This window comes from Sebastes fasciatus, chromosome 3 (genome assembly GCF_043250625.1).
Source record: "Sebastes fasciatus isolate fSebFas1 chromosome 3, fSebFas1.pri, whole genome shotgun sequence".
Lineage (NCBI taxonomy): Eukaryota > Metazoa > Chordata > Actinopteri > Perciformes > Sebastidae > Sebastes > Sebastes fasciatus.
The window spans coordinates 32,725,294-32,743,077 of NC_133797.1; the positions used below are offsets into that span (position 1 = coordinate 32,725,294).

At 40.9% G+C, this 17,784-nt stretch overlaps 1 protein-coding gene across 27 annotated transcripts in view; it reads right to left on the reverse strand.

Moving 5' to 3' along the window:
- The window catches only part of nfixa (nuclear factor I/Xa), a 162,977-nt gene that overhangs the window by 108,158 nt on the left and 37,035 nt on the right, over positions 1–17,784 (reverse strand). For 17 of the 27 annotated variants that reach the window (XM_074630420.1, XM_074630419.1, XM_074630399.1 and 14 more), the window contains exon 1: positions 1,750–2,209. In XM_074630420.1, coding sequence (XP_074486521.1) covers positions 1,750–1,776 — 27 coding nt within the window. In that variant the 5' untranslated portion in view covers positions 1,777–2,209. Of the gene's footprint in view, positions 1–1,749; positions 2,210–8,036; positions 8,121–14,956; positions 15,786–17,784 lie in introns of those variants that run through there. The other 10 variants (XM_074630408.1, XM_074630393.1, XM_074630385.1 and 7 more) reach the window with 8 other exon arrangements.

Below are 17,784 nucleotides of genomic sequence, written 5' to 3' on the forward strand. Positions count from 1 at the left end.
ATTTAAACAGTGATTCCTGTCTTTGAGCTGATAAAAACGTATTCCTGTGTGGAGCCAGAAGTGCGTATAGTGGATGAGACCGGAAAGGTAAAAAAATGGAGTCTATCATCATTTTAATTACAAAAACGTGAGCTGCACATTCAAAGAGGACATTTTAATTATATAATATATTTTATCATATTGTTTAAAGACAGGTCAAACAAAAAAATAGCACTTAATCACATGCATACAACGTCTAACGGAACCATTAAACACCAAACGGCCTTTGAAATTACGCACAACATAAAACGAGATTTCCCTTTGGAGTGAAGAAGAAAAGCTCCATTCTGTGCTCTCTTTAATGAGTAATTACGGTAAATAATATATATAGTATATAGCTTCATTGCTTCTTTAAAAAGGTCAACTATCTCGGTCTCTGTCTGTGGATGTGTGAGATTTTGTTGTCTGCTCTGTTGACCTGTTTTTATTCTACACTATGTCTGTAAAGCACCTTGGTCAGCTCATGTTGTTTTAAATAAATGTGCTATAGAAATAAATTTGACTTGACTATATTTTGTGATGAATCAAACTGAAAGCATGCAGCTCGGACTCTCCACACAAACACACGCCCATGCATCATCTCCTCTCTGTCGCCTCCAGGATGCATAACCCCAAAAAACTACATTTTTGTTTCAAAACGAGGCTGCTGAAGTGGAATAAAGTAAAAGATGTAGAGTTATGGCTGTGTATAGCTATACACAGTGACCCTAAAGGCCTCCATAGCACCGGCAGACCTTCAATCACAGCCGCAAGTCAGAAACCCTCCAAATAAAAGTGTTCCCAAACCTACCCCCTTTTTTTGGGTGAGGTTAAAAAAAAATGTTTTTTGTTTTAACAACATAAAACAAGATTTCCCTTTGGAGTGAACAGTGAAAAAGCTCCATTCTGTGCTCTCTTTAATGCATAATTACGGTAAATAACACATATAGTATAGCTTCATTGCTTCTTTTTAAAAAAGGTCAACTATATTTTGTGATGAATCAAACTGAAAGCATGCAGCTCCACACAACACACGCCCATGCACCATCCTCCAGGATGCATAACCCCCCAAAAAACAACATTTTAATTTCAAAACGAGGCTGCAAAAGTGTAAGTAAAGTAAAGGAGGAAGAGTTATGAATGTATAGCTATACACGGTGACCCTAAAGGCCCCCCACCGTGGCTGAAGAACCGGCAGACCTCCGTCACAAGTCAGAAACCCTCCAAATAAAAGTGTTCCACAACTCCAACGAGCCATAATAAAAACTCCATCCGCGCTTTTATTATATATATTTGTCGATATTACATTGCCTCAGGGTGGCTGTAATTTAGTCTCCAACTGTCAGCCCCCTTCTTCTTCCCCTTTCTCCAACCTCCAACCTCCGTTTTATATAAAATAGATTTGGGAGAAGCGCCATTTTCTCTCCAAAACCCATGCGCAATGAGACGCACAAGAAAAAGCCTGTTGGAGGAGTGCCATTAAAAAAAGAAAGGGAGAGAGAGAGAGAGAGGGGGAAGTTAAACACTATCGGAGGGGAAAAGAAAAGGTCCTTAAAACGCAACAAATGACAAGCAGCAGCAGCAGCAGCAGACAACACAACACTGGAAACCACAATACAGTAGAGAAAGAAACCAACCGGAGGCGCGCACCATACCGGAAAATATAGAAAAAGCAAAACACCAACAAGAGGAGCATTTGGAAAACGAGCGGGTTGTTCTTTTTTTCATTACCTGTGTCAAGCAGTAAGGGGAGTACATGGTTGTTGTTGTTCTAGAGATGAAAATTGGAGTTGTTGTTGTTGATAATAAAGAAGTTGGATGGAGGTTCGCTGCGGTGCCGCATTGCAAAGCCGCTGCTGCTGCTGCTTGCTGGTTGCTGGTTGCTGAGGCTCAGTCCAGGCTGTAACCCCGCCTCACTCACTCACTCACTCACTCTCTGTGTGAAAAGATCCGCACCAACTTTAGGGGAAAGTTTCTGCTGCTCTCTCTCTCTCTCTCTCTCACTCCCTCCCTCTCTCTCTCTCTCACTCTCTCTCTCTCTCGCTGCTTCTCTTTCGGATCCACACAAACCAATTTAAAATTATTATTATCATGGACTTGTGATAGTTCTTTAAAGACAGAATGAAGCTCAGTGTGCTTCAGCTGAAAAACCCCTCCGAGAAGAGGACTCGACACGGAGAGAGACACGGTGTCCCTACAGTTGCTGCTGTAGTAGAAGGGTTGCACAGTGCGCATGTGGTGCTCAGTGGTGAGTTCAGTCACCGCACTGACTTTTATGGGATTTTATTAAATTCATATCTGTAATATTTCCTTCATATTTACACCCAATTCTGCAGGAGTATCTGTATATACCCTCCTTACATTTATTACAGGAAATGATTGTTCTGTGCTTTCTCTCTCTCTCTTGCAACAGACATTCAGTCATAACGTTGCAGCCTTTTTACTTCTTTTACTTTTTAATCTTTATGTCTTGATATGACAAATAATAAAAAAATTCAGATAGATAGATAGATAGATAGGAAAACCAAAGCTCTAGTTTACACAAATTAAACATAAAGTTAGTTCACATTTTTGCCTCACAATTTATGTCTTTCAGTAGTGAGTTCAGTCACCGTACTGAGTTTTATGGGATTTTATTATTATATTCATATCTATAATATTTCCTTCATATTTCCACCCAGTTCTGCAGGAATATCTGTATACACCCTCCTTTATTGCAGGATTTACTTTTGTGCAAAAATATGAACTAACTTTATGTTTAATTTGTCTAAACTAGAGCTTTGGTTTTCCTATCTATCTATCTATCTATCTATCTATCTATCTATCTATCTATCTCTCTATCTATCTATCTCACAATTTACAGTTTGTCTTTCAGTGGTGAGTTCAGTCACCGCACTGAGTTTTATGGGATTTTTATTAAATTCATATCTGTAATATTTCTTTCATATTTCATATTTCCACCCAGTTCTGCAGGAGCATCTGTATATACCCTCCTTACATTTATTACAGGATTTACTTCTTTTGTGTGTGTGTGTGTGTGTGAGGTAACAAACAGGAACAAAGAATCTCACTGCCATGTCAATGTGTATGTGATCAATAAACTAAACTTGAACTTGATTGTTCTGTGCTTTCTCTCTCTCTTGCAACAAACATTCAGTCATAATGTTGCCGCCTTTTTACTTGACTTGACTTGTCTTATTATGTCTTGTTATGACAAATAATAAAAAAAATCAGATAGATAGATAGATAGATAGATAGATGGGGAAACCAAAGCTCCCGTTTAAACAAATTAAACATAAAGTTAGTTCACATTTTTGCCTCACAATTTACAGTTTGTCTCTCTGTGGTGAGTTCAGTCACCGCACTGAGTTTTATGGGATTTTTATTAAATTCATATCTGTAATATTTCTTTCATATTTCCACCCAGTTCTGCAGGAGTAGCTGTATATACCCTCCTTATATTTATTACAGGATTTACTTCTGTGTGAGGTAATGATTGTTCTGTGCACTGTAAACAATTGCTGTTAATTTACAGCAGGATTTCAACAGTATTAACCTGTTATTGCTAAAAACAGTGCTTTACTGTTAATACAAAAGAAACCTGTTAAATTACGCTCATAGGCCGTTTTTTAACTGAACTATAATGCATTCTTAAAAAACAGCACTTTACTGCTTATCTACTGTCTAAAGTATCATCAGTAACAGTTTCATGCAGTATTTTTTTAATTCTGGGACCTGATCTGCTCATGTGAGGCTTGTACATTGTACATGATTGTAAAATCAGTGAATTAGCTTTATTGTTCTTCACTCACATGTTGTTCTGGTTTGCATTCTGTGCTTGTAGCCAGATATAGACAGATATTTTGGGAAAAGTGTCAACAAGTCTATTATAGCCTTTTTCCTAAAAAGAGCCTTTAATTGTATTTAGTATGACTATTCCTATGTCTGTAACCTGCTAAGTCTATTCATCTAGGCAAAAAATAATGTTGTAAAAAATACAACCTAAATAGTGCATTAAAACAAATCAGTAAGATAATGTAAAAGAAAGGAGAAAAACAGCTATATAATGTATCTTTAAACAGTAAAATAACTGTAAAATACTGTGAAATAAATAAAAAAAAACAGTTGAAACTGTATTTTTCATTAACAGTACAATGCTGTAAATTTCAACAACAGTATTATAATGTTAATTTTACAGTAACATAAAGGCAACCCTGCTGCCAGCTCTTTACTGTTATTTTACTGGGAAATTCTTAACAGTGTGTTTATACCCTCCTTACATTTATTACTTTTGTGTGAGGTAATGATTGTTCTGTGCTTTCTCTCTCTTGCAACAAACATTCAGTCATAATGTTGCCGCCTTTTTACTTAATCTCTATGTCTTGATATGACAATAATAAAAAAAAATTCAGAAAGATAGATAGATAGATAGATAAATAGATAGATAGATAGATTGATTGATAAACCAAAGCCCTAGTTTAGACAAATTAAACACAAAGTTATAGTTCACATTTTTGCCTCACAATTTACAGTTTGTTTTTCAGTGGTGAGTTAACAGGGACTTTATAATCTTATTGCATACAATACTATTGATTCTTCTTATTAATTTAATATTCCAGAGACTGTGTTACATTGTTTTGCTTAAGTATATTTTTTGACTCTGCTTTGTAAATCTGTTTTAGCACTGAGTAGACAGAGCAAACACAAATGATTGAGGAGGCAGATTTCCTCAAAAAAAAAGATCTATTTTCAACTTCCATATCCTTTCGCTGTTGCACAAAATGCAGAAGCAAACCCAAGTGTGACCAAAATAGAAGCGAGAGCTTTGAAAATTTGAAATTTACAGCTCAGATTTGTGCTGTGGTGTTCTTCTGTCAGCCCCCGTCAGCTGGAGGGGGACACACAAAGCTTTACGCACACAGTAAACTGCTTCAAGTGTCTGAAGTGGAAAGAGGCCCATGTATTCTTAACTTGAGTATTTGTTTGCTGTAAATTCAAAGAGTGTGATGGACACGGAGGACGCGGAAAACATCAGCACATCAAAATGTGGGCCAAACTGATTTGTGTTTAATTATTTTTTTACAAGGTGTCACGGCTGGATTTGAGGCCCAAGTATACGGTCATAGCTGCGCAGTTTGGGGTGAGAAACGTCTGAAATTTATAACCCAACACCACATTATATTCACACCTGAAGGAGCATTCAAATATTCTTAATATTTCCAGGTGCCTCCTTGAATGACCTCAATGGACTAAATAAGTCCAAAGTTATTAAAGCAAGTTGTAAATTGTAATTTCTGCAGCTGTGATACCCCTCGGATTCCTGTTTTTCTCCTTTTTAACCCGGTCCAAGTCATATTCTAGCGCGCTGTATACGGAGACAAAAGATACCTGAACTTGGACGAAGTGGTCTAAACCGGTTTCATTGTGACTCCTATTGTATGGAAGCGATACACTCTGTTTCTAATCAGGCTTGGCTTTATCCTCGCCCGCTCCCTGCTCCTCAGTCTAATCAAACTCATATATGCAGGCAGAGTGCCTGCAATTATACATAAGCCCCTGCCTTGTGCATGTGTGTGAGTGAGAAGTGTGTGTGTGTGTGTGTGTGTGTGTGCCTATGTGTGAATACAATTCTGCATGTGCGTATGTCAGTGTGTACGAGTCTTACACAACGTGTGTGTGTGTGTGTTCAAGGGTGCGGTTTCGGGGGGTTGAAGTCACCCCCGCGTTCCAATGCCAAGTTTTTCAGGGGGATATGAAGCTGTGCAGCTTTACGAGACCTCAGCCTATGTAGGATACTTAGACACTCACACCGCAGACACACATGCATTTAATGTACAGCATATATACACACATACGTGTACACACATGACCACAAATGTCTTGCGGTCAAAGATACGCTGGCACAAGCAGCTAGAGAGAATTAGATTGAGAGAAACGGAGAAAACGCAAAATAAAAGTGCAAGAAAGTGAAGCATATTGAGGTGTAGTCTATTCCTTTCCCATAGTCTCTCCTCTTTCCAAACCACACCCCACCACGGCACAGGCCCAAACCCCAAAAGCCTTTGTGTGCTCCCTCGCTTTCCCTCCTTTCTCTCTCTGTCCACCCCCTTTTTCTATTTCTCGCGGTTCTTTTTAGTGACCTTTTTTCCTCTTTTTCTATCTTATAATCTTTTGCTGCTCCCTCTCTCTCTCTCTCTCTCTCTCTCTCTCTTTTCTGCCGTCTTAATCACTGTCCCCTTTTCGTCGGTCTGTCTGACTTTACTGGCCGTCTTTGTCTCTGGCTGCAGTCTGGGCCGAGACATCCATCTCAGTATTCAACACAGGCAACTTGGCTGTAAGAAACAAACTATAGCAACCACAGGAGTTACAAAACACTGACGCTCAGGTTTTCTTTCCAAACACTCTCTCTCTCTCTCTCTCTCTCTCTCTCTCTGGCCGTGATCAAACAGCCCTGTCCGACCATCACCTATGAAAGCCCCTCGAGCGTGCAGGGCTCTAGTGGTTTCTGAGACTATGTTTGCCATTAAAAAAGCACACGAGAAAACCATATGGTGTGTCTAAAGTTAGCGTGTTGTGGTCTCCCATTGACACGCGGCACTACCCGTATACTTGCTGTTTACCATCGCCTGTGGCTAGGCCATTAAATATTGAAAGTGATGTAGCATACTGATACTGCCATTAGCATGCTAAATGTGTGAGACAGGTGGTTGAGGCTGCCTTTCAAAAAAGGCAGGAAATATGCGAACGGAAAATGTGTGTAACTGTACCGTTTACTACGGCGTACAGTGTAAATATTGTTTGAGTAAGCTGTTTATGTGTGCTCTGGGAGGGAGCACGCCAGTCAAACGCACACAGGCATATGCAGTCAGAGAGAAATGGCTGACTGGCCGTTATGGCTAACAAGCATATCATACACAGTGTGGATCCCAGAGACTCTTTGGATCTGTTTGCAATCTGAGTGTGTGTGTGTGAGGAGCAATGTGTTACGCCTGCTGCTTTTTATGTGTTTACTGTGTGCAATAGCTGCATATACGTTTTGGATTACTGCGTTTCTGCCGTGTTTGTATTCAACAGGAAGAAAATGTACAGATTTATTTCTCCAGTCTGACGTCACCGTTATCTAATTTGAGCGGTAAATTCGACATGTCAGATTGCAGCACACCGGCCAAAGGGAGTCAAACAGCCGTCTGTAACTACAACCTGAAAGACGATGTGCTGTTGTTTTTTTTTTTACAAATCTATAAAAATGACTACACGTAGGACGTGTCGCACACAGACAATGTCCCGCAACAAAATCTTCAGTTTTATAACGTTTTTGAACCTCATTTTGTTCTCTGCTTTCTGGCATGTGTCTGGACTCCGCAGAGAAGCCAAACTACTGCAAAGCATAAATTAAACCTTGTAAAAATAGGCCGTCACAGAAAAGTTGACGTTTTGAGGAAATACAGTGTTTTTGCGGGGCACCGTTGCCACACGTCAGCACGGTCGACGGATGAGTTCAGGACGTCCACGATGACATGTGGCCGATTTTACAGGAAGTGGATATATATCAGCATGCTAACGGGCTGGATGACAACACTGAAAAATGTGTGTGTACTTCCTGGACACATTAACCCCAGAGCTCCCAATTCAAGATCTGATGATTGAAGATGACATAGCGGTTAACATCCCCGCGGTGATGTCTGACTGTAAAAAATGATTCGGCAACAATGCTCTGATGAGCCTTTTGTACCCCGCCCCTCCCCTCCTCCTCCCCTAACTGCGGTAAATCTTTATAAAAGGAAAAAATTGATTACTGTTAATGGACTGGGCTTGTTTGTGTGTCCAGGAAATAAATTGTGGGACATCAACTTGACAAGGACAGATGCAGAGAGCTTGTAGTGTGTGTGCGTGTTTGTGTGTGTGTGTGTGTGTGTGTTTGTGTGTGTGTGTGTGTGTGTGTGTGTGTGTGTGTGTGTTTGTGTGTGTGTGTGTGTGTGTGTGTGTGTGTGTGTGTGTGTGTGTGTGTGTGTATTTACCCTATATGTATCAGATACGAGGAAACATTCAGGCATCCCTGGGCCTCTAGCAGGATCGTCGTTCACCAGGTAGGTGTCAGTAGCCTAAAACAAAACAGAGAGAGATGGTTATTTAATTAAACTTTCATCATTTGAGTACAACAGTGATTTTGTCACAATATTAACGACTCTCTTAGGAAGCAGATCTCAACCGTTTTTGGCACCAGAAATTCTAGCGTTTGCTAATTTAGAGGCTGCTTCAACCTGTTGCTTTGTGTGAGTTTCCAGTAAGAAGAATAAACTTGCAACACAATATATTAAAACATTCAAATCATTGAACTTCATATCTGACATTTGTTGTTCTTTAACAAACGTTAAGCTACGCTTTGCACGAAGAAATAATGCAATTATTCAGAGAATATATTAAAATCCAGAAGGACATTTGTGACCTGAATTCACCGAGACCGAACGTGGAGACAATCCTAAGATGTACCTGTACTATACGAGACAGTTTTATAACCCCTACCGGTGTCGTTTCTCCACAGAAAGCTAACAACAACTCTTGCACTATACATCCCCAGCCAGACTGTCTGTAAGTACCAGCGTGCATGCTTGCATGTGTGTGTAAGTGTGCATTCAGGGAGCTTCATTTGTATTCTAAGTCAAGCAGGCAGGCAGGCAGGCAGGCAGGGTTCTGGCAGGGCCCGGAGCTGTGAAATGGGCTCTCCTTGCAGTTCTGCCGTTGATTGGATCAACCGATCCCACTCTACTTAGCCGAAGGGAGCCCAAATCCCACAGCCGCTGTGCCGTTCTGTGAAATCCTATTTCATTTCACAACTTTAACGGATAAAAAAGCGTGCACACGCACTCGTGCCAGCCCCTGGACCCCATGCCACATTTATTTAGCCGAACAGGAGCGGAGAGAAAACAGTGTATCTGCTGTGTGGAAACATTTAAATGCACACACATGTAGTCTCACCCTCCTGAAAATATAATCACCTGCACGTATATATATGCTTTTTTTTTTTTTTCCCCCACGCCCATGTGCTCTCGGCCTTGCACACAAACACACAGCAACACACACCAACGCACACGTGCATGCCACTTACGCAGACACAAACCCCATAATAAGAGCCAGACATTGGCAGACCACACAGCCCTGAGTTGTGGTGAAAACAAAGGCTATTCATATCCTTCGCAATGAGAGGTCTGTACAGCTAACTCGCTTTCTCCCTCTCTCCCCCGTCTCTCCCCTCAGCTTTTTATTACAGATAATCTGCACTCGCAAACCTTCCATTTTTCTGCAATTGTGCGATTTCTAATCATCTTTATTAGTCCATAAACATGTTTTTTTTGTATTTTGAGTCTCTTTTTATAGCCGAGGCCTCCAGCTCCTTAAGGGGGCAACACAGTGCCCATTGTTGAGTCTCAAGAAGAGGATGAAGCCAGGAACGGAGCGAGAGAGAGGCCTGCTGATAAGGCTGCAAAGCATTATGGGAATGGGGTAGCAGAGTTCCTACGATGCACACACACACACACACACACACACACGCACACACACAAGACAAAAAGCAATCACTCAAAGTCTGCCAGGCCACATGTGTCTGATAATGAGACGATGCATCTGATTGGCCGGCACCTCAGAATAATGGCCTGGATCCACGGCACCTGTGTGGGGGTCCGCACCAGCGCGAGCCTGCCGACTACCAGTGAGCAGACCACAATGCATCAGGTGTGCTGGAGCCTTTGTGATTGGCTGCGACTGGCCAGAAACAAGGTCAGGTGCACCAGCAAGCCTCCTCTGATTGGCTGAGCCAGACCCAAAAAAGCTGCGGGTGGGACAGAGTGTGTTTTCATTGGCCGCCGCCGCCGCCTCATTCTGCTGGTGAATGGGTGTCTGGCAGGATGGCACTGGGGGGAACTGGCTCAACTGGGAGCGCGTGAGGAAACATACTATTTGAGAATATCTTTGCACATACAGAGAATCTCAGTATTACTCATCCTTTAACTTGACCCAAAGGAGCTCTTTTGAAACACACAATAGATGATTTGGTCTAATTTCATATTAACCAACCGACAAAGAGCAATTTAAATGCCCTCTTTATGTCGTCAGCCAAAGAAACAGGTGTTGATGAACCGCAATCCCATTGTGCAACAGTGAATAACATGAAGCTAATGAATAGGCTAAGCTCTGTACCTGCCACTGGGGAGGCCAGAACATACTGACTCCCTTTGTAGTAAAACCCCCCCAAAAAACTCCAGGCCCCCAAACACTCTCTCCTGCAGCAGTGTATGAATTATATATTGTACTATATATATAGAGCATATGCCCGGCCCATATGGCCAGCCCTGAGCGAAAAAATCTCAAAGCCCTCCTTAATTAACATTTTAGAGGGAAGATTCGGAGGCGGGAGATTGAGTCAGTGACCTATTTGGAGTCCATCATCGCCCAATGCAAATGTGTTAATTGAGACAGATTTTCCCACTCCACAAATATGTGGCGTAGGGGATGCGATGGAGGATTTTTTTTTTTTTTGTCTGAGCCATCTGATCTAAGGTAGGGGTATAGGATGTGTTTTAAACTGACAAAAGGAGACACTTCTCTTTCACTTTCTCTCTATCTCACACAGTCTTTCCTTGGCTCGCTCTCTATCTGTCTCTCTCTCTGGGTATACAGTATGTGTTGACGACCATATGGCCAAATTCTTTGGAGGTGAGATCTCCGAAACCTGCTCACACACACACACACACACACTCGCGTGCACACGTGTGCTCACACACACACACACACACACACACACACACACACACACACACACACACACACACACACACACACACAGAGCTTTGTGTATGAAAGGCCCTGATGGTGGAATTTGTTCTCAGATGGCTCCATTTTAAAGCACATGAATGGCAACATATCAATGATCCTCCTCTCCTGTCTTTCTGCATCTCACATTTGCAGCCACACACACACACACACACACACACACACACACACACGCTTATACACACTAATTCATCACCTACACACGCAAAAAAAAACTTACACACCTGGTGCAGCCCTCTCCTCGTTTCCAGAAAGCATTTATTCTGGCTGCCGCACAATCATCAACCACAACAAGCACTATCGCCGCTGTCAGTGCAGCTTTTTAAAAACCATAATTATTATCAGCACCATTGTGTCTTCTTATCACCGTGATTTGGTGGCTGAAAATAACACTGCCAGGTTTAAGGCACAGGATGAGATTGGGGGGGGGAGGGAGGGATGGGGAGAGAGTCCAGCCAACCTGCGTGAGATGGCAACCACTTCAAAGACGCCGGGCCGCACCGGCGATCTGTTCCACGGCGTGTGAGGGGTGTATGAAAGGCAGAAATGGCCGCCGTGTGAGTCCCTGCCAAAGCTACCTCGGGGAGAAATGTTGGAAAAATACGATTTTTCACACACAGCTATCTCAGGGGGGTGAAGGGAAAACGGGGGAGAATAAGAAAGAAGATGAGAAAACTGAGGGGCTGCATTAAAAAAAGAAGGATGGATGGATGGCTGAGCTGAGTGGGGCTAATTATTTCACTCCACTTGTGGGTCCTGAAGGTTTTGTTGGGTCAGAAGTACAGCCAAGACGCAGTGCTGAAGATTGCATTTTGGCTTAATTGTGCAGTTATGTTTAACACAATAGTAAACGGTGGGATAAGGCGCACGGCGTGAACAGATTCTGTTGAGGAGGTCTGACTGCAGGAGGCAGGAGTATACAATTATCTCAGATGACTGAGGCAGGAAACATTCAAACTATGCTTGATATTCAACCTTTATGTACGTGTGTGTGGTTCAAATCAGGGTGCTTATATGTAAATGAGTTGGGTGAGGTTAAAACTTTTGAATGCCTGAGTAATAGATAAAAACTATGTCAGCCTTAACAATAGATGTGCCTAAAAAAAACACACATCCTTTCCACCAAAACGGTTGAAACAAGTTTGAACAGCACATTGTGACACGCCCCGAGATTCGCCTGACCTGGCACCTCGCCCGTCAACTACCGATCTTGCTCGACAGGCTGGCCTTTAGATAAACACCACGCCAATACCAATAGTAACACTCAACTTCCCGGGCTGCAACATTTCGCTGCGTGCACCGTACGCCACCTCCGTACACTACTAGGTAACCCAATGCCACTGGCAAACCCTTTTCCTACACGGATCCTTATTCATGCTTTTTTAATGGCCGAACCACACTCAGTTAAGGCCTCGCCGCACCGCCTATGTGCATTTAACAATGAGGTTTGGGCTGGTACAATCAGCCCTTTGTGTCACACGAGGACTGATCCGTGGGGAGATTTTCTTGTGGTTATGGTTCTAATACAGCAGAGTTTACCACAACGACCAGGAAGCCTAGAGTTACGTTACACACACACACAGACACACACTCAGTATGACTCAATGAGGCAACGTGTTGAGCTTCTTTCAAATGTCTCACCCACTTCCAACTCAACTGAATTGATACTCTTAAAAAATGTATTTAATAACATGGTAGGGTTCACGCCCACCTCCCAGCTTGGCACCAATAACAGTCTTGGCTTTGATTTGACTGACAGGGTCTGTGGTTGGCAGGTTTTCTCTGCAACAACCGCAGCGCAACCAACTGTGAAATTATAGGCCCACAATCAAAACAAAGTGAGTATTATAATATCGCTGCCAATTATGAACCATTGTCTAATGCTTTGTGCACCTTTAAGATATATTAGACAGATAATTGGGCGGCTGACCTCACAAATCAAGTGTGGCATGAGATGTGTCATTTTCAACTGCTCGAGGCCCGTTGGTGTTGTTGTGCAGGTATGACTGGGTGTGACATCAACACAAACATCCTTGGCAGGTGACCCCATTATTAATTGATTGTTCTCATAACTGATACTTAAAACTGAAAATATGTATTCACGTGTGTGGGCGATTTGGCATTGATCTGGGGTACCGCAATCAAGTTACTCCTGTAAAGTTAAACCGAAAGTTAAAATGCTCTGTATGATGTTACTGGACACAATAAACGTATTGTTGATGACTCTTAACAGTTTGAATTTGAGAAAATGTTTTTTGGACAATGTATAAAACACCTCGAGCAAATAATATGGTTAGTTGTTGTGCCACATGCAATATAATGAATAAACAGCAATAAAATATCCTCGTGCCAGGAGTTTTCATTTGCATATGTATCAACTATTGCACATATTCTTTCTGTATTAATGACGTTTGTTTATTATTTTATTGTCTTTATTGGTGAGATAAACACATATCCAGATAGTGTTTCAGTCTATATAAAGCATTGCATTTTATTTCTACGTCTGATCCAGGAAGTTCTGACCTCAAACCTGCTCTACATTAGGACTATCATCTTGCTGTAATAGTATTAATAATCAGGGAAATTACTGGGTCAAGTGTGTTTAAAGAGCCACGTTATTGGTACAATAGGAATATTGTGTTGCTAAAAAAAACAACTGAATAATTTCTGACATGTGTTTTCTTCCCCTCTAAAGTGTTGGATATTTTTTTATAAAAACTTCCAATCATTACCTCAGAATTTTTTAACAGGTCTTTGTAAAAACCAAAAGACTCAACACATCAGCCCTGTGAGCTACATGGTATATTATGGCACATCAAGAGCAATCCAAAAAAGATGAGTTATAATAGGAGACAATTTTAAGTCTATTATAATTATAATTTGAAGTCATTATAATTCAAAAGCTTTGAAGTGCAACATGACAGACACCGCTTAATGTCAAAGAACCCTTTGCTAGATAATCATCTGATGAAACTGCAATAAAAACCAGTAGTAAAATATCATATTTCACTATCTAAATGCTGCAGGGTTTAAACAATATAATTAGATCCTCATCACCATCCAACCACAGATTCTAGTCTTTTGAGTTTCTGATCAACATTAAATGCTATACGGTGGAGGTGCTCTTATTCATGCTGGTTCTGGGGACACAAAGACAGTCTGTGTGTCACCTCACCTCCCCACCCCCCCTGTAGTCGCTATAAAGTGTCATCAACTACGCAAATGAAGTGCCCATTGATAAAAAAAAAAAAAAAAAAGAAAGCAGCAGCCTCAGACAGAAAAGACACAAGGTGGAGAACGGTGCTGCGCCTGATTCATTATTATAGGATGCTTTCAGAAAATCATCATCATCATCATCATCATAATGATGAATACTGCACTCATACTATGCTGGGCTGTCAGATCTCCGCAGTCTGCGGTCGCATGTGTGTTTTATTCTGTTTGATCTGAGCTGCGCAGGAGGAAGATCAGCCTCCACTTTGTCAATCTGTATTTACTGGGCCACTCAAACGCCTCTGCAAACAATCCAGCCTGCACAATGTTAACCCACCATAGTGAGGCTGAATCAGGCTGAATTAAGAAAAAAAGATGGTTTTATAATATATCAGACATATAAAATGCTCATTATTATTATTATTATAATAACGTTATTCTGTTTTTGAGGCAGGTTTAAAGGAATAAGGGAGAGCAAGAAAAGTGAAGTTCACAAATAAAATTGCAAAACATTCAAATACAGAGCTGCATTAGAATAATATATATATTGTGGTTGTGCAAGTAATATCAGCAAATTCAATTTTTGTCAATTAATGTGAGTTTCATAATTATCAAAATTGGCAGGCCAAGTGATAACACACACACACACACTCTCTCTCAAACACACACACAGGTGGGTTGTATCGTCATCTATGTGGCCTCACACACACTCCACAGCCAGGTCTCACTCCACTACGTCCAACAAAGTGCTGATCTTCCACAAAGAAATTAAAAGCCTCAAACTAAACCGCAGGGATTCAGTTTGAACACAAGCAATGTTTGGTTTCTGCTCTCAGTCCTATAGACTTTACCCTATAGACCCAGCAAGAGGGGAACTATTGAGTTACACAGCACGTACCATTATAGCGTGGGGAGATCTGCCAAACCCTCTCAATGCCCCATTTTCCTTTAAAAGTTCAGCTTCCAAAAAAAAGTGAGAGAGTGTGGAGGGCTGAGAGAGAGGAGGACGACTTGGGTCTCTTCGCTGTTGCCGGAAGCAAAAAAAAAAAAAAAAAGGACCTTTAAACAAGTCGGCCTTAGGCCCAGATAGAAAAAAAAAAACACGCTCTTTTCAAAAGTGGGTCCACTCTGCGAGAGATAGAGGAAAACGAGGACAGCAAGCTTTCGAGCCCTCCTCCTGTCGTCTACCGCAGCTTGGCCTCAGATGCGCTCATCATGTCCATCCAGCAGCAAGAAGCGAGAAGTCACCGAGACGTCGTCGTCTTGCGTCAAACTCCCGGAGGTGCGTCTCCTCTACGGCGGCAGAACTTGTCCAGCAGCAGATTGAGGAGGAGAAGAGAAAACCCGCGAAATAATATTAATAACACGATTAAAAAAAAAAAATAACCGACTGTGGAGATGCAAAGTAAGTTATGTTCTTTTTTTTCCAGTGTGCAAGCTTTTTCTTTGCAGCTTCTGTCTCCAAAACGTGTCCAAAAAAAGCGGCTGTCTGTCTCTCCAGCGCCGCGCGTCCGATCTGTTTTACCCTCGTATCTCTCTCTCTCTTTCTCTCTCTCTCTCTCTCTCTCTCTCTCTCTCTCTCTCTCTCCTCTCTCTCTTGTTCCACAAACACACACACACACATGCACAAACGTGTGTGTGTAGGGGGGGACACCCCTGGTCCCTCTCCGCCGCCTCCTCCTCCTCAAAAAGCTGACGAGATGAAAGAGCAGCTTGCGTTTTTTGCTTCTTCAAAAAATCGCTGCAGCCTCGCCGATATATAGCGTGGAATGCCTGCACAGCGCGGCACAGCGACGCGGTGTAGTCGGCGAACAGTGCGGTGCGTCAAATGGAAGCTCCACCGTGCGCTCCACTAAATAGCTCACCTCAGCAGCAGTGCGACCTGTTTACACACACACACACAAACAAATATAATAGACGTGGAATTAGGGCAGTTGTTTACAGTACCGGTGGTGCTTCGAACTGGTGAATTATTAGGTGATTTATTATTAATAAAGCGGAGCGGTGTGCAGTCTGTCCATGCAGGAGGAGCAGCTGGGGCTTTAGGAGAATTAGGAGGAACCAAGGGGCTAAATCACGGACTGGAAGGGATTATTATAGGGCTGCACTGGCTCCTACCTACCGCCCGCATGTACTGTGTATAATGGTGGTTCAATAGTGGCACGACCTGAGCTGCTCCATGGTTTTTGATTTCCGCACTTTTTTTTTTTTAATGTGACAATCTGGAGCTAATACCGAGCAGCAAACAGGTTCACTGAGTTCAATGGGTTCATTTAAGGAAAGCACTCAGTGATCTCTATGTTGCCACGCAAACTGATCACTAAATATATATATATATATATACATATATATATATATATGTATATGTATATATAAAAAAATATTTTTAATGATATTATTATAATATTAAACAGGATTTCTAATGATATTATTATAATATTAGACAAGAATTTTAATGTTATTATTATAATATTGTATAAGACTCTGCAGTGATCTCTCTGTTGCTATAGGCAAGCTGATCACTAAATATATATATATATATATAAAAGATTTTTAATGATATTATTATAATATTAGACAATAATTTTAATGTTATTATTATAATATTGTATAAGACTCTGCAGTGATCTCTCTGTTGCTATAGGCAAGCTGATCACTAAATATATATATATATATAAAAGATTTTTAATGATATTATTATAATATTGTATAATAATTGTATTGCCATTATTACAATATTAGATGAGAATTTTAATGATATAATATTAGACAATAATTTCAATGATATTATTATAATATTAGACAAGAATGTTGATGATATTATTTATAAGCGGTTACTCATCAAATTTATTTTCTTGGTCTCAAGGGCTAAGTAAGTCGAATCATGTACAGACATTTTTGCAAAAGCTTTCGTCAGATATCAGTCACATCAGAAGTTCAAGAGGAGGTTCAGAAGGTCATATCTTGGGGAATTAGAATTAAATCTGTTATAATGTTGTTATTCACAATGGTGGAAGTGTGTAATGGCAATGATGGCAAACTTTTATAAAACACTTCACTAACTCTGATTTATTGTCACATGTGTCTCCTGATGACGCAACAGGATTAAATGTGATTGAGATATAACAGAGTACGTGCTATTGGAGGCCATAACTTTATAGTGGAAATAGCTGCAGAGCATAAAAAATGTGCTGTTTTTCTTATGAAAGTGCTGGTGTGGTTGTGGAGACTATATAGAGGCCAGCAGACCAAGTCCAAGACGACAGAGAGAGACAAGACATGTGGACATGCTCTGTGATTATATAGAGAAAGGCCCAAAGAGACGTTTTAAAACGTCAGGGGAGTTTCAAAATAGGACAGTGAGTTATTTATATTCACCTGTTCATGTCCTGGAATGAAGAGCAGTACGTTTTCATAGAATGAATTTGGTGGCCAAAAAGGGAGGGACATAAAGAAAATAGTATCTAAAAAAAATAAAAATGCTGCAGATAAAAGTGATTTCACAAAACGTAAAATGACTACAACAATGTCAGATGTTCAAATAAGAAATAAAGACAGGTGCGCAGATCTTGGCACTGTAGTTACAGGCTAATCTTTTTTTTTTTTAATCCACTTTTTTCTGTTTCATATTTCAAATTTGAGGCTTTGCAGCACAAATATAAACTTGGTTTAAATCAAGACAACAAAATAAATATTTTCCGATATATTAGATATAATATTGATATT